The following is a 22,989-nucleotide window of genomic DNA, read 5'->3' on the forward strand; positions in this document are numbered from 1 at the left end:
CCCCACACTGTTCCTCAGACGTTCTTGTCAACTGCTGGAAATCTCCCACCTTGATTATCACTACAAAAGTTTCCCCCCAACCCCCGCTGTCCTGCTGATAATAGCTCACCTTACCTGATCACTCTCGTTACAGTGTGTATGGTAACACCCATTGTTTCATGTTCGCTGTGTATATAAATCTCCCCCTGTATTTTCCAGTGAATGCATCTGATGAAGTGAGCTGTAGCTCACGAAAGCTTATCCCCAAATAAATTTGTTAGTCTCCAAGGTGCCACAAGTCCTCCTTTTCTTTTTGGGGATACAGACTAACACGGCTGCTACTCTGAAACCTGTCAATATTGAGTGAGAGTCCTAGGCTTCGGTAAGCTTTTGCAAGAAAAACCAGTATGAGCTGAAGGTCATTCTCAGTGTGCGCAAGGATGACACAATCATCAGCATATTGTTAGACCCTCAATAGACGTCTCCCTACGGGATGGGGAGCAAGCAGATACTGGACACAGTGTTGGTATATAATACTCTAAATGTTCTTTATTGATTACAAAACAAACCTTACTCACTCCACATGCACACCCCAAACATACTATACCAGAATCCAAAGGTCAGAATGGTCCTGATGGCCAGTTGAGGTTCCTTCCGTCAGGATAAGATCATAAGATATGGGGAGCTGGTGAAAACCACATCTATATCCACACGGGACTTTGGATCAATAAACGACTCCGATTTGCAGAAATCATAGGCACTCATTTATAGTCCATTCCGTCTCATCATCGGTTCTTTGCCTTTGTTTACTAGGCCTTCTACCCACACAATTCCAAAGAGACAATCCTGGGCGGGCCGCCATGATCCAAGGCATGCCATTTCCTCCAATTCTTATCCAATTTTATATCAGTTATTTCCTTTTCTGATGGTTTTCCTTATTTTTCTCAGAACATAAGATTGTTTTTGCACAGAGTTCTATAAGTCCTTGACCTTAAGTCCTTGCTTTGGCTGCTAACTTGCAATGCACGCATTCATGTCAAGCACACGTCATTCATACCAGGCCTCAATGACCTATAACATATTAAATGGATATATGAATCACAATATATATATATATATATATATATATATATATCTCCAACATTCCCTCCCTTGATACATGATTAATGCCATTACTTACTGTATCACATTATAATTTCGCAAGCAATTCAATTTTATAGATCACTTGCTCCAAAACTTCTTGTCACTTTGTTATTTGGCAGTATAAACATAGCATAATAAAGGTTTCAGAGTATAATAAAGGTTAACAAACTCATTAATGCAAATAATATCACACTAGGATGTAGCATTAAATTTAGAAGAGCTGGTACCCTGGGAGACCATCCTTTAAAAACATCAAACCAATGAGAAATCACAAATTCTTCTCCTTCTTTCCCCAGGTTTAATATTTGACCCGTGTGGATCAGGATGTTAATTTTCCCCAGCTGAGCAGGCTTGGAGACATCTTTTGCATATTGCCTGATTTTTTCGCTTTCATTCATCAGTTTTCCCCCACTGTTCCCCATGTATCCCCAGATCAAAGGCCCGGTCCGCACCTTTTGGTTCCCAAACGATTTCCCTTTTTAAAAATAGATCCCCTCGGTAAATAATTCCATTCATACTGACCTCTGTTACATTACATTTACATAACTCAATTGGGCCTTTTTCTGTCATACCTCCACAAAATATATGTTTTTCAGTAGTTATCACACAAATACACCCATTGCCTAAATCAAACACTCTTGTGCCATTAGAGGCTAAATATTGCATGGTACATTGTCCGCTTGAATGGTTCAAATGACATCCCTCTAGGGACTAAGTTAGTTGTGAGCACGCCCATTTGCTTCATCCCCACTCTTCACAATGTTTCGTTAATTCTACTAATTTATAATCCCCTTCTTCTTGAATCAAGTGTGTCCCACTTATTTCTATTTGCCATAACTCTCCATTAATAATTTTTGACAACACCCAGTCGATTGCTGCTTTTCGTTGCTTCCCTGTGTTGTGTAACAGCATTCTGCCTTTCTACTCTCCCCACGGAGTGGCTTGATCCCAATTAAACTCCATATATTTCTTTCACCCTGTAATTCGTTGATTCTATATATGGGGATCTTTGAACCACTCAAAAGGCCATTGCCCATTACTTGACAGATTGACCATTCTTTCTATGTACTGTATCCCCTAAGTTTGCATCTGTACACATTGTATTGCTAGTATAGTTTTATTGTCATCCCCGACACACCTAATAGATTTACATTTAGAGAGATTTTCAAGGCTTGGGCTTGTTTCAATTGGAGTTCCACACTTCTTATTCTTTTTTCTGATAATCCACCAAAATTTTGTGTCACATGTGCCTGTATAGCCCCCAAAATCTTACCCAAAGCTGACATTTTCCCTTGTAACGTCTCAATATCAAATGAGTTTAAAACTCCAGCTCCAGCACCAATACTACCTACGATCATTCCCCTATACCTCTCTTATTTTGTATAGTCCCGTCTGCCCATTGTTGTTGCCACGCTCCTTCCAACCACATTGTTTTATCCACAACAGTTGGGGCTTCAATTACTTCTCCCCTCCTATATGGGTGCTCATCTGCCATGATTCTTGGTGCAATCTTGTTTAGTGGTATCTGATTAATAAACAAAAAAAACAACCATATCCCCAAAAATATATTCCCCCATTGATTTTCCTAAAACAACTCAATCTTATCATTATGGAAGGATTTGCTACTACACCATATTCCCATAATTTAAGAGCCATTGACTCACTCCATCCCACATGAGTAATAGCCAGTTCTTGTTCATTAGTCACATCTAGGGTGACTACATCAAATCCCAAACTCCAAAAGATACAATTCAGAGTACTCATATTCAGATTGTTCTCATCATTACTAAATCTAAACCTTAGGTGACCTTCCCTCCTTAGTATGTACAAATATCTCCATTGCTCTTCCAAAACTTTTGGCTTTAGATACTGCCATGTCACATTTTTGCCATCTTCCCACCATATTTCAAATTTTACCTCAAAAGGTTTTTCTTTACATCTGGTTTTGTTTGATCCTGTGTTCCCATTCTGTCCCACGAATAGTCAAATGTATAATTCCCTGTCATCCACACCTCCATCTTAGAGATGCTCCCATATGTATGTCCATGTACCCCTAAATTTCCCCAAATATTCAAAAAACATAAAAGCCAGAAACCATATTGCCACCCTTTTTGAATTATGAGGATCCTCAATATTGCACCCATGGCCATTATTCCATAGGAATAATGTCTGATGCTTCCAGCCGTATGATTCTAAATACTTACACTAGCCTCGTCTATCTTCGCTCAAGCTCCGGTATTATTTTTTTCTTCCTAAAATATAATGCACACATAAGCAATAAAGACAGGTTTCAGAGTAACAGCCGTGTTAGTCTGTATTCGCAAAAAGAAAAGGAGTACTTGTGGCACCTTAGAGACTAACCAATTTATTTGAGCATGAGCTTTCGTGAGCTACAGCTCACTTCATCGGATGAAGTGAGCTGTAGCTCACGAAAGCTCATGCTCAAATAAATTGGTTAGTCTCTAAGGTGCCACAAGTACTCCTTTTCTTTTTATAAGCAATAAACCAATTACAAAAATTGTAGCACCATATACAAACTCCAAATCCAAGGTCCATACAGGATAATCTCTGGTGCAACTGGGCATTCCTTTCCCTCTGGAAGATAAACTAAAAGAAAAAGAAAGGAACATTATTTAATCCATAACTTTAATTGTGATGTGTGGACCCACTTTCCCTTTCCCCCCTTGTTAATCTGCACTACAGTAGGTGACATTTTATTCATGATGGAAAATGGTCCAACCCATTTAGACTCCAGGACATGATTTTTCGATGTTAATTTCAAATACATTATTGTATCTCTGATTTTCCATAATTTACTGTCCTGAGCCACATGAGAATCCACATAGTCTCTTGCTTTTTCAATGGCGTCAGTCAGTTTAAATTCCATTTTCTTAAGTTCTATTGGTAACTCCCTTGCCCATTTGGTAACTGATACCTCTTCTTCTTCTTCTTCCTCATACAGTAAAGGGCTCCACAGTCTCATAGGCCTTCCAAAGAGAATTTGATAGACAGGTAGCCAGGACCCAGCTGATCACTACTTTGTATTCCCACCAATACCACTGGCAATTTATCATCCCAATCTTTGCCAGTTTCTTGCACTACTTTGCATAGAGCTTGTTTAATAGTTTGATTTGTCCTTTCGACTGTCCCTGGAGGATGATCGCTAATTCCAAAGGTTTTTAATAAACTTTTAATTACTCTTCCTACAAAATGTGGCCCATTATCTGAATCAATTACTTTTGGAGTAAAGTAAACAGTACTAAAACACTACTTCTAAACACTACTTCTCGCAACTTTTTGGCAGTGGTCTCTGCAGTATGATTTCTGGTGGGAATCGCCTCCACCCATGAGAAAAGAAATCTACTATCACTAATAAATACTGATTCCCCCTTTGGGTCTTAGGCAATTTATCAATATAATCAACCTGTATTCTACTCCATGGCCCCACAAATTCTTTCGTGCAACAAGGGTCCCGAATTCGGTGGTCTATACCCATCTGCTGTACACCTTATGCAGTTTTTAACAAAGTTTTCTACGTCCTCTTGCGCCTCAGGGCATATTCCAATTTGTTTTATCTTAAAGAGAGTATTCTCTATTCCAGGGGCAGGCAACCTATGGCACATCACGAAAGCTTATGCTCAAATAAATTGGTTAGTCTCTAAGGTGCCACAAGTACTCCTTTTCTTTTTGCGAATACAGACTAACACGGCTGTTACTCTGAAATAACTCCCAAAGGTTCCTTTGCTGCTAATTTAGCTAATGCATTCACTTTATCATTCCAATATTTTTCATTCCCTTCCCGCTTTTGATGACCTTTAATATGTCTTACTCTTAATTTTCCTGGGTCTTTTTTCAACCAATCATAGATAGATTTCCAATCCTACTTTTGGACCACATTTTTCCCCTCAGCTGTTTCCCAGTGATTCTTTTTCCAAATCCCAATCCGGTATAACAATCCTTGTTCCACAAAGTCTGAATTCATATAGACATAAAGACAGTCTGCAACATTATTTTTCTGTTTAAGCTGATCACCAAGAGCTCTGACCTCTGCTCCCTGAGCTGAAGTCAAACTCATAGAATCAGAAATAGTTTCCCCCTCAATTTGAGTTCTCATGGTATGAACTACAGTCTGTAAACCAAACCTCTTTTTCCCTGCTGCTTAACACTTCATCTACCGGGGGTGCTTCTTCAACTAACTTTGGTGCAGTTTCTGGAAGTGGGCATTCAGGCTTCTCTCCTTCCGTCAGGAGGGCATATGGTAACATCATTGCTTGCTTGTTATTCTCATAAGTAACATCTCTGCTAGTTAACATCAAGGTCCATTGGGCCATCCTGCTATTTAATACGCCTTTCCCCTGCAGTTTCCCTGGTAAAATATACTTCAGGGGAGAGTGAGGTGTTGCATTAGAATAGCGGCTGGGCCAGCAGTCAAAGCAAAAGCTTCAATGGCCCACACAGCAGCTAAACATTCTCCTTCACAGATCCCAAACTGCTGCTCCGTAGGAGTTAATCTTCTAGACTTGTATGCTGCCGGGATTAACTTCCTGTCAATTTCCTGCATCAATACCGCCACTAGACTTCGTTGAGTTGCTGCCAACTTAATCACAAATGGCTGGTTTATCTCTGGGAATTTCAAAGCTGGAGTTTGCATCAAGGCTTGTTTTAAATGACAAAGACCTTTTTCTTGTTCCGGCCCCCAGTCCTGTTCTACTTTCTTTTTTAGTAAACTCCACAAGGGTCCAGTTACAGCAGCAGAATTCCAAGTGTGTCTCCTTAAATAGTTAAACCCTCCTAACATCACCCTCAATGCATGAGAATCCTCTGGCCTTGGTAAATATCTACCTGAATTCCTTGCTCCCCAAATAATTCACTCTTCTCTGCACTAGTTGGGCTTTCTCTTTGTTAGCCTTGAAAACCGTTTCCTGGATTACTCTTAACACTTTTGTAGTCCGCTCAGTCACCTCCTCTTCAGTGTCCCCCACACTAATCTGTTGTCTACATATGAGGTGACATTCTCCCGATCCTCTTTGGATAATTGATCCAGCATTCACACCACATGTTGGTGTACAATAGCCGGGGCACCGCGCAGGCCCTGGGGAATTTTTTTAAATAAGTCCTGTCTTCCCTTGAAAGTAAACGCAAAGCAGGCCCAAGAATTGGGATGCAGTCGGTTGGTGAAAAAACAATTTGCCAAATCTGTGACAGAGACCCATTTAGGGCCCCCTGTATTCTTGCCATTACTTGAGGTAGATCTGCTACTGTTGGTGCCTGGAGGGGTGTGGGAGGCGGGGTAGCTTTATTAATTTGTCTTAAATCCACTGTCAATCTCCAATCTCCAGAGGCTTTTAATACAGGCCAGATTGGGCTATTGTATGCAGAATTCCCCTTTTCAATCACTCCCTGTTGTTCTAATGATTCAATTATTTTCTTAATTCCTGCCTCTGCTTGCAAAGGATATTTATATTGTCTCTGTGGTGGCACTTCGTCCCCCATGATTTTAACACATGCTTTGATTTTACCACATTCTGCTTTATTCTTAATCCATACGTCGGGAAACCCCTTTACCCACATCCTGTTGATCCAGTATAATCTCCTCCACTGCGTCTGCAGCACGTATTCCTGGAGTGTACCCTGCTGTCAGGACACTTTCCATCCAGCCGGGCACATGCCACAGAACTCCATTCGTTAAATCCAAAACGACCCGATTCCTCTTCAGAAAAGGAGTCCCCAGGATTACTGGCTCAGCTGCCTGATCTATCTGAAACATTGATTCTTTACAACAAAAATCCCCCACTCTCTCTGGGTATAGCTACTTTGACTGAATGATACATTTTTCCTGTCACTCCTTCCCCAATAAAGGAGGCTGCTGTAATGATCTCTGACACATATCGAGTCAAATCACAACTTCTATTTACAATATTTACACCAGCCCCACTATCCAATAGGGCACTTTTGGGTCCATTATCTCCCACAGTGACAGTTGTCCTAGGACTCCCGTTTGAATCCCATCGTACTCTAGTTACCGTCTCCCACTCCTCAGGACCCATTTCCAGGGGGAGCGACTGGTCATCCGGGCTTCCCTGTGGAGCCGGTTTCGCTGAACCCTCAGCTTGCACAGCTGCAACCTTTTTCTGCTCCTTAAACATTTCTCCTTCCATCCTTTGCGTTTCTCTGGTCAATTCATCAGTTCGTCTCCCATCCCACGTCTCCATGTCTACTCCCTTTTGGGGCTCATTTTGATTATTCCACCTTCTACCTCCTTGAGGTGGGATGTTTTGTCCTCTACCGCGGCCTCTTCCTCTCTCACGGTATCCTGATCGATCAGCACTCTCCTTTGAATATGTTATTGCTTCAACAAAAGGTACTCTGGGTTTCAATCCTTCTACCTGGCTTCCCCCTTTAATTATTCTTTGGCATACTATCCAGTGCTCCAGTGCATCCATAACAGTTAACCCCTCATCCTGGGCTGCTTGGTTCACCAAATTAGTAGACGGCGCTAAAAAATGTCTGTCTAATCCTTTAAACACATCATTCCAAAATTGCCTCTGATTCAAATTAACTGCCATCAAAGAACCATCTGTGACATGTCTGGCAACCTCCAGTTTCTCCAGCCAATAACCTTGCAGCTCTGTGTTCTTGGGGAACTAGGGCGCAGTACCCAGCCTGTCTGACTTACGAAAGACCTTCCCCCCTGCAGCCTCTGCTTGAAGCAAAACTGATCAGAAGAAAGACTTACAAAAAGCAATGAAAAGGCAGTGGGAGACACACCTAAACCCCTGGGAGAAGGGTGACAGGATTAAAGAAACTCCCCTAGCCTCATTTACATCAAAGATGGGACAAGGAGGCATCTCCATTAGCATATAGAATGGAGAACAGAGATTCCAAGGCAAGAACCGCATGGAACTCTGGGACCAGAAAAGCAGGGAAGCACTGCATGATGGGGGATCTCTGCTCCAGATGTTAATGAACCCACACCTACACACACCCAGCTCAGTAGTTATCAGACCAATTCTAGTAATAAATCCAAAATAGTGAAGCTCCCTAATTACATTGTGAGCTCCCTCCAAGGAACACCACCCATAGCCAGGGATGATCAGCTCCCATTATCTAACCTGAACAAAACAACTTTGGGATACTCCCTTGAGCCATCAGTTTACACAAACAAATCTAGTGTTCTCCCTTGAACCACTGTTGTTTCTCTACAAAAACCCCGACCCATGCTCAAGTGAGTGCTCTGATGCCTGGATCCAAAATCTGCATCAGGTCCATTGGGACTTCAGCTTCTCCTGACTGATCATGCTGGGGGCTCTGCCTGTCCCTCAGCTACCACCACCACCTGGGACCCCTGATCGATTCCAGCTTCACGGAGTGGTGAGAACCCAGCTCTCTCTCTCTAGATATAGCCTTCTGACCCTGATTTGCGTGATCAGTTATAGTTTTCTAAACCTGACGTTCATAATCAAGTTTAAGTTAGATTCAATATTATAACGGTTTTGTTTGCTTGGCTCCCTTATGTTTATTACCTGGCAATAAATAACTTTCATGATTAAGCTGGTTGCTTCTCTCTTTCTCTCCCCCTCGTTGGTGTTCTTTGGTTTCCTCATTCGCTCTGCAGCAATGCTCCTCGTACCTAAGCTAAAGATCTCTGCAGTGCTGAAAAATCCTGTGGGGTTTGCTCCTCCTGTGGGTTACGACCAGAACAATTGTAACGTGGAAGTCGGGTAGAGACGTGCTGAACCAGGGGCATAGGAGGGTGGCAGCTTGGAGGTGCTGTTGGACCCGGCCTGCTGAGTCCTGGCACATATAAGGGGTCAGCTTGGGAGTGCTGATTAACTTGGTCCTTTCAGATTTGCTCTGTTAATGTGTCTGTGTTTGTGTGTTCATCTGATTCTGGGGCTGGAAGAACCCAGCCCTGGGGAACCTGGGTCCTCCAGGATAGCTCCATTGGGAGGGAACTTGCAGCAGGGAGAGGTAGAGCTCCGTGTGAGAACACAAGTGTCACAAGCAGTACATTGATAGAAGTACAGACACCCCCCCCCAAGAGAGTAACCCTAATAAATGAGCATACCCAAAAGTAACAGGCAAAGCTGGTAACAAATCCCAAAGTTATTCTCTTTAACAGGTAATCCCTGGGTGAATCTCCAGGCTTCATGTAATCTGCACTGGATAACACCTTCATGGGTCTTTGACCTGTCTCTTTCCCTAACAGCATAATAAATCATGGTATCAGATGTTGTGCTTCTGGCTGCCTGTCCAAAGCATTTTTCACTCTATCTACTGCCTGTCTAATCTGTCCAGTGGTAGCTGCCCTGATTAATCTTTAAAATTCACTCATATTTAAATTCTCTGTTCCTCCTAATTCTGCCCACTGTACTAGCCATGTGGCTAAATTTTTCATATTCACTGGGCCTACTGACTTTACCATCAATTGTAAGTCTGATGAACTAGCAAGGATTATTTGTGTCTGCTCTGACTGTATCTCCCCCGCTGCATCCTTAATGGTTGATCTCGGTTCTCTCGCTGCTACAGACTTTCCTGACTTAGGCTCTCCCGAGCAGTTTCTTATTTCTTCCCTCAACATAGTACAAAGCCCCTCTCAATGTTGGCCAAATTTCCTTTTCTCTTGACCCCCCTCACAAATCCTCTCCATACCAAATATCATTGGAATCCAAATCCAAATCTCTCTCTTTCTGACATACAGCCACAACTTGCAGCTCCTGTATTTGCTCTTGTTTTTTCAATGCTGCTATAGTTTTCTGGCACCAACTGTGAGAAATGCTTGCGATTGCCTCTTCCTTTTCCTTAGACAAATCTCGAATTAACTGTTTCATTCCTATCACTTGATGGTCTAATTTATCTTTGTCTGCTTTAATCTTTTCCCAATCTATCATTCTTTTCTCCAGTTCCCTATTTTGTTTCCCCATTAGTTCTGAGTTTGCATCATCTGTGCCTGCCTCACTTCCCATTCCATATTTTCCTGGCAAGTTTTAAAATTCTCGTGTAATGTTTGTAACTCTTCACAGATTTCCCCCTTACATGCAATTACCTTTTTTACAGGTTGCCACAACAGCCATACTACAGCCGTTTGCTTTTTGCTGGCATTAGGCTTGTACAGCTGTACATATTTCTCAAACATGTTCTCTAAGGTATCAAATATTACATCTGGTTCCACCGCACCTTCCATCCAAGACCATGTCCCAAATGCAATAATTGCCTTCTCTAACAGAGAAGGGACTTTAACTTTAGTCCACTGCGGTGCCTCTTCCACTCCTTTACTTCTCTTCTTAAACAGTGTTTTAAACATTATTACACTAACACCACGTGGTATCTCACATGTTTTTTTTTCCTCACACATTTCACAAATAAGGAATCACCCTTATTAGTCTTAAATAAAGACTCCCCCAACATTGTAAGACCCCATCTCGAAATCCGGCACTCCTTAATATCTCTCTCCCCTCCGCATTCTCCACCACTTGTTAGACCCGCAATAGAGGTCTTCCTATGGGATACGGGAGCAAGCAGATACTGGACACGGTGTTAGTATATAATACTCTAAATCAGGGGTCGGCAGCCTTTCAGAAGTGGCATGCCAAGTCTTCATTTATTCATTCTAATTTAAGGTTTCGCATGCCAGTTGTACATTTTAATGTTTTTAGAAGGTCTCTTTCTATAAGTCTATAATATATAACTAAACTATTGTTGTATGTAAAGTAAATACTGTTTTAAAAATATTTAAGAAGCTTCATTTAAAATTAAATTAAAATGCAGAACCCCCCAGACCGATGGCCAGGACCCAGGCAGTGTGAGTGCCCCTGAAAATCCGCTCGCGTGCCGCCTTCAGCACACGTGCCATAGGTTGCCTGCCCCTGCTCTAAATGCTCTTTATTGATTACAAAACAAACCTTACTCACTCCGCATTCACACCCCAAACATACTATACCAGAGTCCAAAGGTCAGAATGGTCCCATTGGCCAATCAAGGTTCCTTCCGTCAGGATAGGATCATAAGTTGCGGGAAGCTGGCGAAAACCACATCTATATCCACACGGGACTTTGGATCAATAAACGACTCCGATTTGCAGAAATCATAGGCACCCATTTATAGTCCATTCCGTCGCATCATCAGTTCTTTGCCTTTGTTTACTAGGCCTTCTACCCACACAATTCCAAAGAGACAATCCTGGGCGGGCCGCCATGATCCCAGGTGTGCCATTTCCTCCAATTCTTATACAATTTTATATCAGTCCAGCTGGTGTTATTTCCTTTTCTGATGATTTTCCATATTTTTCTCAGAACATAAGATTGTTTTTGCACAGAGTTCTAATAGTCCTTGACCTTAAGTCCTTGCTTTGGTTGCTAACTTGCAATGCACGCATTCATGTCAAGCACGCGTCATTCATACCAGGCCACAATGACCTATAACATATTACATGGATATATGAATCACAATGTATATATACCTCCCAACACCCTGAAGACTTTAGATTTCAAGAGGAGACAGTCTCACTCAATATAGGGAAGGCTAAAGTGCTCTATCAACCTGCTTCAAGCCTTGCACATGACCCACCACAAATCTCCATCGAGGGTCAGACTTTGGAGACAGTTGAGCACTTTTGCTACCTCTGTAGCCAACTTTCTCAAAATGCAAAAATCGAGAATGAGATCCAGCACATGATCTAGTGCGCAAATGCTTCCTTTGGGAAATTGCTCCGATGCGTTTTCATGGACTGTGACCTACAGCAGGACACCAAGATCCAGGTCTATAAGACAATTGTTGTTCCTACACTCCCCTATGGATGCGAAACCTGGGTGACCTATCGACAGCACCACAAGAGTCTGGAGAGGTATCACCAATGATGCCTCCAGAAGATCCTTTTCATCAAGTGGCAAAATCGCCACACTAACGCCAGCATCCTTCACTGAAGCCAATGTCACCAGCAGTGAAGCAATGATTCTTATGCACGAACTTCGCTGGGCTGGACATTGGGTGCGGATGCCAGACTCTCGCCTCTCAAAACCAGTCCTCTACTCTCAGCTCACCCATAGTCAAAGATCCTGTGGTGGTCAGAGGAAATGCTACAAAGGCACACTGAAAGTGTATCTTAAGAAAACTGATGTGGACATCACAAGCTGGGAGGAGCAAGCCACCAACCGACCCCAATGGCGCCATATCCTCCATCAGGCAGTAGCCCGCTTTGTGGAGAAGTGTCTTGTCCTTGAAGCTGAAAAGAGAAAGAGGAGGAAAGAAAAAGAAATAACTTTCTCCCAGCAAGCCGCTGGCCTGCCACAAAATGTCTGTACCTACTGTGGGTGGATTTGCGGTGCCAGGATCAGACTCCTGAGTCATTTCAGGACCCATATGCAAATCTGTGGTATAGATCATCCTCGAATCGAGGGATTGCCAATCATCATAAACCAGATGCTTGCTTAGAAGTTCATGTCCTGCACATGAACTTGGCAAAGGCATAGCTCGCGTTGCTGAAACACAGGCACTCCCAGGAAGTCCTAGGCCCTGGGTATTCATGTAAACACATTCCGGAAGGCAAGCCCAGGCCCACCCCAGCACACAGGTGCGATATAAGCACAATCCTGGGAGCTGGCACAGGAACACACGACCCCAAGTAAGACAAGGATGGGAGGACAGGCTGATGGATGAACTTGTTTGTATCGGTGTGTGGAAGGAGCAGTCGCTGGAGGGTGCTGGGGCTCAGGGGCTCACCTGTGTCCAGCTGAGGGGGCAGCAGACAGTCCCACTGCTGGCTGATCTGGTCCATTGTCATGGGCATACATGTGCTAGTGTCCCTGTAACCAGGGAGCCAGGGTCCTAGGGCCGTGCTCCGTTGACAATAAACCTGGCCAAGGCCTTTGCCACCGAACCCAGTCTGTGGTCTTTCTAGGTAGTGTTATTGAGGCCTGTTGGACCAGCTCCCTGTGCAGGGCTGTGACAGCACGCAAAGAGAACACACACGCACCCAACTGCCACCACTGAGAACCCGGTGATGCGTGACTGTGTCACAAAGATCCTCCTGATGTCACAGTCAAAGGACAATAGAAAAGCTGATTCTAAAGGCAGATCTCTCTCCTGCTCAGCGGCTGGTGGGAGGAGAGGGCTAGAAGTGTCTCCAGGCAGGGACCCAAAGTCTGAGTGACTGTGACAGGATACTCTCTGCCTCATTCTGCCACCATGAAGCTCCAGAGGAAGAGGGACATCAAGCAGCAGATCCGGGAGCTGCGTGCCATCATCTCACTGCAAGGTGATGCTCTCTTTCTTGGCCAGGCTGTGACAGGCTGGAGTGAAAAGCCTTCCTGAGCCCGTCAAGCTGCCGGGACCCAGGAGCCAAGTGCAATCCTAGGCAGCAGGGCCGATGAGGTTGTAGCTGGGTTTGCAGCAGGCTCCAGAGAGGGCTCAGATGAGATGGGGGAGAAGGAAACCCCACAGATATTGATGAGCTGGGAGATGGGGGTGGGCATGGAGGTCTAGCGACCAATAACCCTCAATGGTGCCTGATGGGCATTGTGAGCCTTTAGAAATATGGGTCCAAATCCTGGCTGCCTAACACTTATGGACACACACCAGAAATCCCCTGGGCAGAGGGAGGTCTGGGTCCTGCAAAAAAACCCTGAGAGGCTGCTGTGCTGGCCCTCGGTGACAGGAGCTGTTGAGGGGCACCCAGGACTGGGAGTCACCTGCCCAAGGTCTGGGTGGGGGCTGCTGTAGGTCAGACCACGGGTGCATGGGGCTGTCTGGCTTCTGCAGCAGCAATGTGTGGCTGGCTGAGGATGCAGAATTTTGCCTCTACAATGGAAATCCCAAGATGTTTCCATAGAATTATCCAATCCAGAAGGGGTGGGGGTTAAACGTGGAGCCAGATCCTCAGCTGGTCACCTCAGTGACGTGCCCTGGGCACCAATTCTGTGACGGTGAGTTCCACCCACTCGCAGTGGAGCATGCAGTGCCAGGCCTGCCCTGTCAGAGCCTGGCGCATCGTGGGGAGGGACCTGGGTCTGCCCTTTGACTGAGATCCTCAGTTTACCTCTAGAACAAGGGAAGAAGCTTTTTGCGCATTCGACGGAGGAGAAGCTCACTCAGAACAAAGGGCTCATCAGCTTCCTTCGCGGGAATGTGCACAACGAGATGTGCACCCTGGGCGTGGCTCAGAAGGTACCCACGCCCCCAGCTGGGGCATTGCTGTGCCAGCGCCTGGCTCTGCCCTTACGCCAAGGGGCAAGCTTGCTAAGCCTAACCCGGAGAGCCATCAGGGTGTGTGCAATCCCTGAGCCCCAGCACCCCAAACTGCTCCAGCTGAGGCTCTCCAACACTGTGCAGGTCTGAGCGGATTCACCTTCCACCCCCGGGGCCAGCAGGAGACCAAGGGAAATACCATTCAGTACTGGTACTGCTGCCTGGAATCCCCTCCTGCCCCCTTGGTCCCTGTTCTCCTGCCCCGCCACCCAGCTTTGCAGCCCCCCGGGCCCCCTGCCCACCCCAGCCTGCCCCTCTTCTCTTCATCCCCCCAAACCCTGCTCCCAGCCTTGGGCATCTCTCCCCTGGACTCCCTCAGCCACCTCGCTGCCCAGCCAGGGCTGCTACTAACCCCCGTCCTGCCCATGTCACGCACTTCCCCAGCTCCGGGCACTGCCCCCGCTGTGCCCCCCAGCACAGGCAGGCTGCTTCTCCCAGGGAGGCCCTGCCCAGCTCTCCTCCTGCTCCCCTCCCTCCGTGCCCCCTTTGGATCCTTCTCCCCATCACCCTTGTGCTGCCTTCCAGGCTCCCCTGCCCACAATGCTGACCTCCCCCAGCAGTGACCCGTGTGTGCTCCCAGTGTGAGCAGTGCAGAGTGAGCTCCGTGGGGCAGGGCTGTTTCTTCATGGGCCAGCTACAGCTGCCCCAAGCAGCTCTGCCACTTGGACATTGAAAACTGGCCTGCTAGTCAGAACTGGGCTGGCTACAGGGGGCAGTATGGCCTAGCAGTCTGAGTAAAAACGGGGGCCCAGGAATTCCTGAGTATTAAGCCAAGCTCTGACAATCTCACTTGCTGTGAGATCTTGGGCAAGTCACTATGGCATAGTTTGGGGCATCTGTGCTTTGGGCCCCAACATGATCTATCCTGCGCCTGGTTTCCAGAGGCACTGAGCGCACCCACACTAGTCAGCCGGGGGCGTGGAAGTTCAGCCCCTCTGAAAGGCTGGTTCTAGCTGTCTCAGGAAGGGAAGCCAAAAATTGAGGCCCCTAAAATGTGTAGACACTTTCGCCTTACCCTGCCTTGCTTTCAGCCATTGGCAGCTGAGGATGCTCCCGTAGCTGGGGGTTGGGAGGGAGGTCAGCCCTTGACTGGGAATAATGCATTAACAATTACTGTGTGCGGATGCACTCACAGATTATTAGTAGTAGAACTTTGATCCCAAGTTTCTCTCTGCTCCTCTCCTGCCCACAGTATGACAAGGTGACGATTTCCCAGGCATGCTGGGAGCAAAAGCGCTTGAAGATGCTTTTAGCCAGGAGCACCGTGGAGGTAATTGGCAGAGCACACACCCAGTCTCTCTGGCATTTACTGCCCAGTGACAGAGCAGAGAAAACGGGGGAAGGGGGACTGGAGGTGGCCCTAAAGGAAATTGTCCCTCTCAGTGATATGCCAGCAAACCTCTGCTCCAGGGGTCTGTACTGTGGTGAGTTGGGGAGTGTGTGTGCATGTGTGAACACACTCATGTGTGTCCCACCACCCTGTGCTGGATGGAATCAGAACTGCTCGACTGTGTGCCATAGACCCTATACTGCTAACAGTTACTGGAGATTCTCCTCTAGCTCAGGTGGCAAGGCCTTTGTTTCTGGAGCAGGAGGGTCTGTGCTATAGTCACAGAGAAGATCTCTGAACAGTGGCAGTGTGCATCAGAGACCCCAGGGAAGGTTCATGTGGCTCCCTTGTGTTACAATGTGTTCCTGCCAGTCACACCAGCTACTGTCAGTTCAAAGCCTCGTCACTGTGACATACTGCCCCAGTGCTGTCCTCACCCTAGCTAGGGACCTTCCCTTCCTGCTGGATTCAAGACATGCCAGAGGTTAACATGGGAGCAGCAGGGGCTACAGCATCAGCTCAGCTGGGGCCCTCACTGCTGGCAGATCAGCGGTCACTTCCAGCCCCAGTGGCCCTGTTTTCCCTTGGCAGGAGCAGCACCAGGCAGAGGAGAGGGATTCTGGGAGCACAGGTGTGTGCTACTGATTTCCAGGCTTTGGTGGGATTAGAGCATCAGACTTTCCCATTGACTTTCAGACCCAGATCTGCATTCTGCAAAGAGCCCCTGCATGGATTCTCACCCGGTGTGTCAGCTCAGCTTGCATGAACTCCAGTGATGGGCCCCACTCTTTACACTGGGCCAAACCCACACCCCAGAGCCCAGATCTCCCAGCCTGCACCCAGCAGGACTCCAGCTCGAGGCTCGGTCTGACATCTATCTCAGGGCTTATCCTGCTGCCTGTCACTGTGGTATCTGGGCACCTGCCATGCACAATCCGCAGCCATTGTAGCCATCACCTCATCCCTGGCTCCCCTCCCTTTGGGATCTCTGCCTATCGCAAGGCTGCCTTTGGGCTGGCTGAGGGTGGGGTGGTTCAGAAGCTCATTTGGGGCCAAGCCCTCTGCAGGCTGCTCGTGGGTGAGCCCCCCCAGTGCTCCCTGAGTGCCACGGTGTCTCTTTCAGGCCGCCCGAGAGAAGCTGCAAAACTCCATCTTTGACAGAATGAACGTGCACAATGTGCTGCTGTACGAGGTGAAGAGGCGGGGCGGGGTGCTGGAGGGGCTGCAGAGAAAGCTGCGACACCTGGCAGACATGGAAGGAGTGGACAGACAGGGCCAGATACAACAGCAGGTGAGAAGGGCTCAGCTCCAGTGGAAGACTGTGCATGCCAGAAATCTGTGGTAATAGCAATGGGCCAGGTCCCGGGAAGGGCTGAGAACTTACAGGTCCAACTGACTTCAGTTGGCCCTGCAGGGGCATGGGCATCTCTGGAACCAGCCCAAGATGTGGCTTTTTTGGATGATGGTTACCTCTGGACAGTCCCCATGTCCTTCCCAGTTTTCATGGGCACTCATACCCATCCAAGCACACTCATGCATGTGCACACTTAGGCCATACATGCACCTGTGTGCTCACTTGCACTTCTGCACCGTGAAGGCCCCACATCACAGGGACCTTGTTCCAGCTGCAGAGGCCTGGATGAGGAACCCCCTGGGGAGTCCATCTCCAATTCTAGTTCAGCCAGAGGGGTGGCCACACAGTGACCCCAGACCTTCCCTGGCTGCAGAGACTGACCCCAGTCCTTCCACTGCATCGCTAGTACCGCAAAGTCCGCAGCGGAAGAGAACCTGGGCCCAGTACAAACCAACCTACTAACGCTACTGGGCAGGAGCAGCAAAGAGAGGAGATGAGAGGCAGGTCTGAAACCCCATTTCCTGGGCTCATGCACCCAGAAGTTCCCAGGCTGGCTGCCCTGCTCTGTACACCAGCAGCACACAGCCTTCCCACTGTCACCCCTAGCTGGAATCCATTATCAGTATCCTTCCTGTCCCCTGTAGCCGCCAGAAGAAAGGAGCTCACACAGTCAGTGGCCTCTCGTGGGGAGGATGCTGGGCTTCAGTCCATGGCTAAGGGCAATGCAGCCTGGAAGAATCCTAACCTTCCAGAGGAGAGCCCCGGGGCTGTGTCAAAAAGAAATTTTAAATGAATATAAGTCTACTGGAGCACCAAACCAATTGGCCCTCCCCATTCCTGAGGGCTCTGCAGCCCTAGCCAGCCAGCCCCAGGGCTCTGAGTTGGCCCATCTGGTCCCCAGGAGCAGTCTCATGTTCCAGGCAACCCAGCAAAGCGACACAAGATCCTTCTCTGTTGCAGGTGATTCGTCAGCTGGAGAATAACACAGAGAAAATGCTTATGAAAATCAGGACTGGTGAAAAGATTTATTACCTGTATCTGAAGATGGTTGATTTCCTGAAGGATGTGAGCCTCCTCCCCCCGCCATATGATCTCCCCAGGCTACCGTATGCCCCAACAGGGTCATAATGCCACCTTAGGGCCCCACCTTTTGCCACTGGTGTGGGCAGAATCAAACTCTAATTCGTTAATTTAGAGCAAAACAGTTGTGGGATGGGACTAGAACCCAACTCATGGACCATGGAGTAGCATAAAGGAGCAGTTCCAGACATTGGCCAGAGGGGATCACTCAAGACAACCCCTTGTCCACCTGGAAATCAGGTGCCAGGTGCATTGTTTAAGAGAAGCTGATTGCACTAATGATCTTGCTGTGCTGGGTCTGCTTTGCAGCTAGAGATAAACCAGCCATAGTGTTCAGCTGTAAACTGCAACTTCCCCACAGCTCCTGGGTGTTTGGATCCAGAGTCTTGGCTCAAGCCAGTCTCTACCTGGAATCACAGAATCATAGAATATCAGGGGTGGAAGGGACCTCAGGAGGTCATCTAGTCCAACCCCCTGCTCAAAGCAGGACCAATCCCCAACTAAACCATCCCAGCCAGGGCTTTGTCAAGCCTGACCTTAAAAATATCTAAGGAAGAAGATTCCACCACCTCCCTAGATAACGCATTCCAGTGTTTCACCACCCTCCTAGTGAAAAAGTTTTTCCTAATATCCAACCTAAACCTTCCCCACAGCAACTTGAGACCATTACTCCTTGTTCTATCATCAGTTACCACTGAGAACAGTCTAGATCCATCCTGTTTGGAACCCCCTTTCAGGTAGTTGAAAGCAGCTATCAAATCCCCCCTCATTCTTCTCTTCCGTAGACTAAACAATCCCAGTTCCCTCAGCCTCTCCTCAGAAGTCATGTGTTCCAGTCCCCTAATCATTTTTGTTGCCCTCCGCTGGACTCTTTCCAATTTTTCCACATCCTTCTTGTAGTGTGGGGCCCAAAACTGGACACAGTACTCCAGATGAGGCCTCACCAACGTCGAATAGAGGGGAACGATCACGTCCCTCGATCTGCTGGCAATGCCCCTACATATACATCCCAAAATGCCATTGGCCTTCTTGGCAACAAGGGCACACTGTTGACTCATATCCAGCTTCTCATCCACTGTAACCCTTAGGTCCTTTTCTGCAGAACTGCTGCCGAGCCATTCGGTCTCTAGTCTGTAGCAGTGCATTGGATTCTTCCGTCCTAAGTGCAGGACTCTGCACTTGTCCTTGTTGAACCTCATCAGATTTCTTTGGCCCAATCCTCTAATTTGTTTAGGGCCCTCTGTATCCTATCCCTACCCTCCAGCGTATCTACCTCTCCTCCAGTTTAGTGTAATCTGCAAACTTGCTGAGGGTGCAATCCACACCATCCTCCAGATCATTTATGAAGATATTGAACAAAACCGACCAGAGGACTGACCCTTGGGGCACTCCACTTGATACCGGCTGCCAACTAGACATGGAGTCATTGATCACTACCGTTGAGCCCGACAATCTAGCCAACTTTCTATCCACGTTATCGTCCATTCATCCAGCCCATACTTTAACTTGCTGGCAAGAATACTGTGGGAGACCGTGTCAAAACCTTTGCGAAAGCCAAGGAACAACATGTCCACTGCTTTCCCCTCATCCACAGAGCCAGTTATCTCGTCATAGAAGGCAATTAGATTAGTCAGGCATGACTTGCCCTTGGTGAATCCATGCTGACTGTTCCTGATCACTTTTCTCTCCTCTAAGTGCTTCAGAATTGATTCCTTGAGGACCTGCTCCATGATTTTTCCAGGGACTGAGGTGAGGCTGACTGGCCTGTAGGTCCCAGGATCCTCCTCCTTCCCTTTTTTAAAGATGGGCACTACAGTAGCCTTTTTCCACTCGTCCGGGACTTCCCCCAATCGCCATGAGTTTTCAAAGATAATGGCCAATGGCTCTGCAATCACATCCGCCAACTCCTTTAGCACTCTCGGATGCAGCGCATCCGGCCCCATGGACTTGTGCTGGTCCAGTGAGAATCGTCTCACTGAGACCAGCTCCTGTCTCCTGGGCCACAGCCTTATCCCTGGGAGTTGGCTCTGGGATTTACAGGCCCAGATATGTGAGATGGCTTCCCTTTCCAAGCCCCATGCTGGCCCTCTTTGGAGGGCTGCCACCTTTCTAATGGCTGGTAATCAGACACCCGAGGCCCCGCCTCCTGCCCTGACTCTTCCTTCCAAGGCCCTGCCCCTCTTCGCCTCTTCCCCCAAGGCTCCGCCCTGCTCCACCTCTTCCCCCAGGGCCCTGCCCTGAGCACCATGTGCCGCCACAAACTGCAGGAGGCAGCGGCGGCAGCTGCTGCTGAGCTGCCTCCTTCCTTCTACCTCGGGTTGCCACCTTCTTCACAGATCAAAACACCGGACACCAGGGCCTGTCCAATGGCACCGAGACACACGAGCTGAAACTCGGATTGTCTGGGAGAAAACCGGACGGGTGGCAAACCTATCTCTTTGGAGAAGCTGCCTATTGTCCTTACATGTCTCCACAGCAGGGTGCAAGCTGGGGCTGCCAAAAAAGTAACATGATTGGCGCGTGTTTGGAAAAGCCGCAGTCCTGCTGATGTGTTTTCATTCTGGATTGAGAGCTTTAGAATTGGGGAACATGGTGAAGTCAGCAGATCATAATAGGCTCCTCTTGGGAAAGGCATTTTTGGTCTAAAAGGCAATCAGACATTCATGTCCTGGGAAGTCACCAATGCTGAATGTTGGTGTAAACAGTGTCTTGTTAAAAAATCCAAGCAATGCATGTTACCAGTTTGTGTCGATAAATGCAGACATCTCTGAGATTCAGTGTGCCGAGAACAGTCCACGCAGTGGTGTGGAGACAAATCTGCAGTGTGCAGTCCATGCAGTGCTGCGGTGAGGAATCAGCACTGTGCAAGGCATGCAATGCTGCGGTGAGGAATCTGCAGTGTGCAGTCCATGCAGCGCTGCGGTGAGGAATCAGCACTGTGCAAGCCATGCAATGCTGCGGTGAGGAATCTGCAGTGTGCAGTCCATGCAGTGCTGCGGTGAGGAATCTGCAGTGTGCAATCCATGAAGTTATGCAGTGAGGAATCTGCAGTGTGCACTCCATGCAGTGATGTGGCGAGAAATCTGTAGCGCAGTGGTTCTCAAACTTTTTTTTTGCGGACCACTTGGACATTGCTGAGGGTCTTGGCGGACTACTTAATGATCTTTCCAAATGTTGTTTGTAACGTTAGCTAACTATTGTTAAGTGCTTTGGATAAAAGCGCTATATAAAAAAAACCCCTTAATAATTACCCTTTTTTTGTTCTACAAATAAAAGTACAAAACTCATATTTTAATACCAGTAGTCTTATCTTTCTAATGCAATGGATGTGCCCTCTCTCCCCCGCCGCAGCAGCCCCCAAGCTGGAGCTGGAAAAGAAGGAGGAGGGTCTCTCCCTCTCTTCCCTGCCGCGGCAGCCCCCGAGCTGGGGCTGGGAAGGAGGGCCGTCTCTCCCCAGCAGCTGCAGCTCTGAAGCTGGGGAAGGTCACCTTTTTCTCTGGCCACCAGAGAACTGTACTTCCCAAATTCCTCCCACCCCCCCCTTCTCTCCCCACTGCCCCCTGCCCCCCATGACCACCACCTCACCTTACATGTGCATCTTCCCCAGGATCCAAGCACCTAATTAGTGGAGCCACGCCTGCGCGGCTCCACTAATTAGGTGGGTGGCCCTTCATCCTCTTGTGTGCGGCCACCCAGGCGCGCACCTTAGAGGGAACTATCTGCGGACCAGCTGCATGGAGCTCGTGGACCACTGGTGGTCCGCAGACCACAGTTTGAGAACCTCTGCTGTAGTGTCTGTTATTGCAAAGCATGGGCTGGGCAATGCTGCAATGAGAAAGCCAGGAGCTGCTGGGGGTGTGATTTGCAGTCTGGCAGGCATTGAGAAACCAGAAGCAGGTGGTGTGCAGCATTGCAGGGGGTAACGCTTCAAGGAGAGGACAACAAAGTATCCTGTATGGAGCTGTTTGGAAAACACAACTGTATTTTGAAGATCCAGAGTCTCAGCTCCCGTTCTGCCCCTTTGCACCGTCTGCAGGGGTAGACAAGGCCTATCTATTTAGAGGGGGAAGGGAAGAGGGCTAGAGTGAAAAATAATCAAACAACAGCTGCAGATTCTCATTCTGACATGATGTAATTATTGTAGTAGGCACAGTCTGCTGATAACTCTGTTCTCTTGAATCCAGGGGGGACTCTGAGGGTTGCTTCATGTCCCTTGGTATTAGCTGGCCCTTGGTCATCAGGGATGGGGAAGGTTTCTCCTGTGCCAGGCTCAGACTCCTTTCTTCCCTGGCTGGGAAATGGCTCAGCAAGCAGGGTCTCTTCTTCTTGTGAGGGGGAATTCTGAGACCCCCATCTGTGCTTCTCCCCCTCTTCCTGCAGCTCTCTTCTCTCTTCTTCGGTGCACAAGGACTTTGGAATCCAGATCCTCTCTCATGAAGGAGACCTGAGACAGGTCCAGCCAGTGGCCATTCCTCTGGGGCTGGCTCCCAGAGCCACCTGACTGGCTCTTCTCTTTTTCCTGCCCTGTGCCGAGTTGCATGTGCTCTTTTCACAAAGGGATAGGGGAGGCCAGGCCAGACATCTAAGTGCCAGGATCCTTCACCTGTTCTTGTGCAGCCTCTGGCCCAGTGCCATCATGCCTGGGGGGCAAAGGGCTCCAGCTTCCCTCCTCTTGTCAGAGTCGCTGGTTGAGGAGGCACCCGAGGGCCATGTAAAGAGAACAGAAGAGTGGCTTCGCAGCGTAAGACAGCCCCCACTAAGGGCAGAGGAGTGGGGGAGCAGTATTGGGCCAAGAAGGCCTTTCCCCCAACAGCTGCTGGGCATGGAGCCCTGGCCATCTGGCAGGAGGGCGTGGGGAGCG

The 22,989-nt window shown here is 47.9% G+C and overlaps 1 protein-coding gene and 1 long non-coding RNA gene across 2 annotated transcripts in view; one reads left to right on the forward strand and one right to left on the reverse strand.

The window, feature by feature from the left end:
* Positions 1 to 676: 676 nt before the first annotated feature.
* LOC122463106 lies at positions 677 to 18,538 on the reverse strand. The gene is made up of 3 exons (XR_006286114.1): positions 18,081 to 18,538; positions 3,650 to 3,729; positions 677 to 1,050 (listed from the first exon to the last, which is right to left on the reverse strand). It is a non-coding gene; the product is annotated as an uncharacterized LOC122463106 (long non-coding RNA).
* Positions 13,306 to 22,989, forward strand: part of CCDC183 (coiled-coil domain containing 183) — a 28,067-nt gene continuing 18,383 nt past the window's right edge. Inside the window, exons 1-5 of the mRNA XM_027829856.3 lie at positions 13,306 to 13,375; positions 14,162 to 14,283; positions 15,557 to 15,634; positions 16,818 to 16,985; positions 18,009 to 18,113. Coding sequence (XP_027685657.1) covers positions 13,306 to 13,375; positions 14,162 to 14,283; positions 15,557 to 15,634; positions 16,818 to 16,985; positions 18,009 to 18,113 — 543 coding nt within the window. The remainder of the gene's footprint in view (positions 13,376 to 14,161; positions 14,284 to 15,556; positions 15,635 to 16,817; positions 16,986 to 18,008; positions 18,114 to 22,989) is intronic.

Source organism: Chelonia mydas, chromosome 16 (genome assembly GCF_015237465.2).
Source record: "Chelonia mydas isolate rCheMyd1 chromosome 16, rCheMyd1.pri.v2, whole genome shotgun sequence".
In the NCBI taxonomy this organism is placed as follows: domain Eukaryota; kingdom Metazoa; phylum Chordata; order Testudines; family Cheloniidae; genus Chelonia; species Chelonia mydas.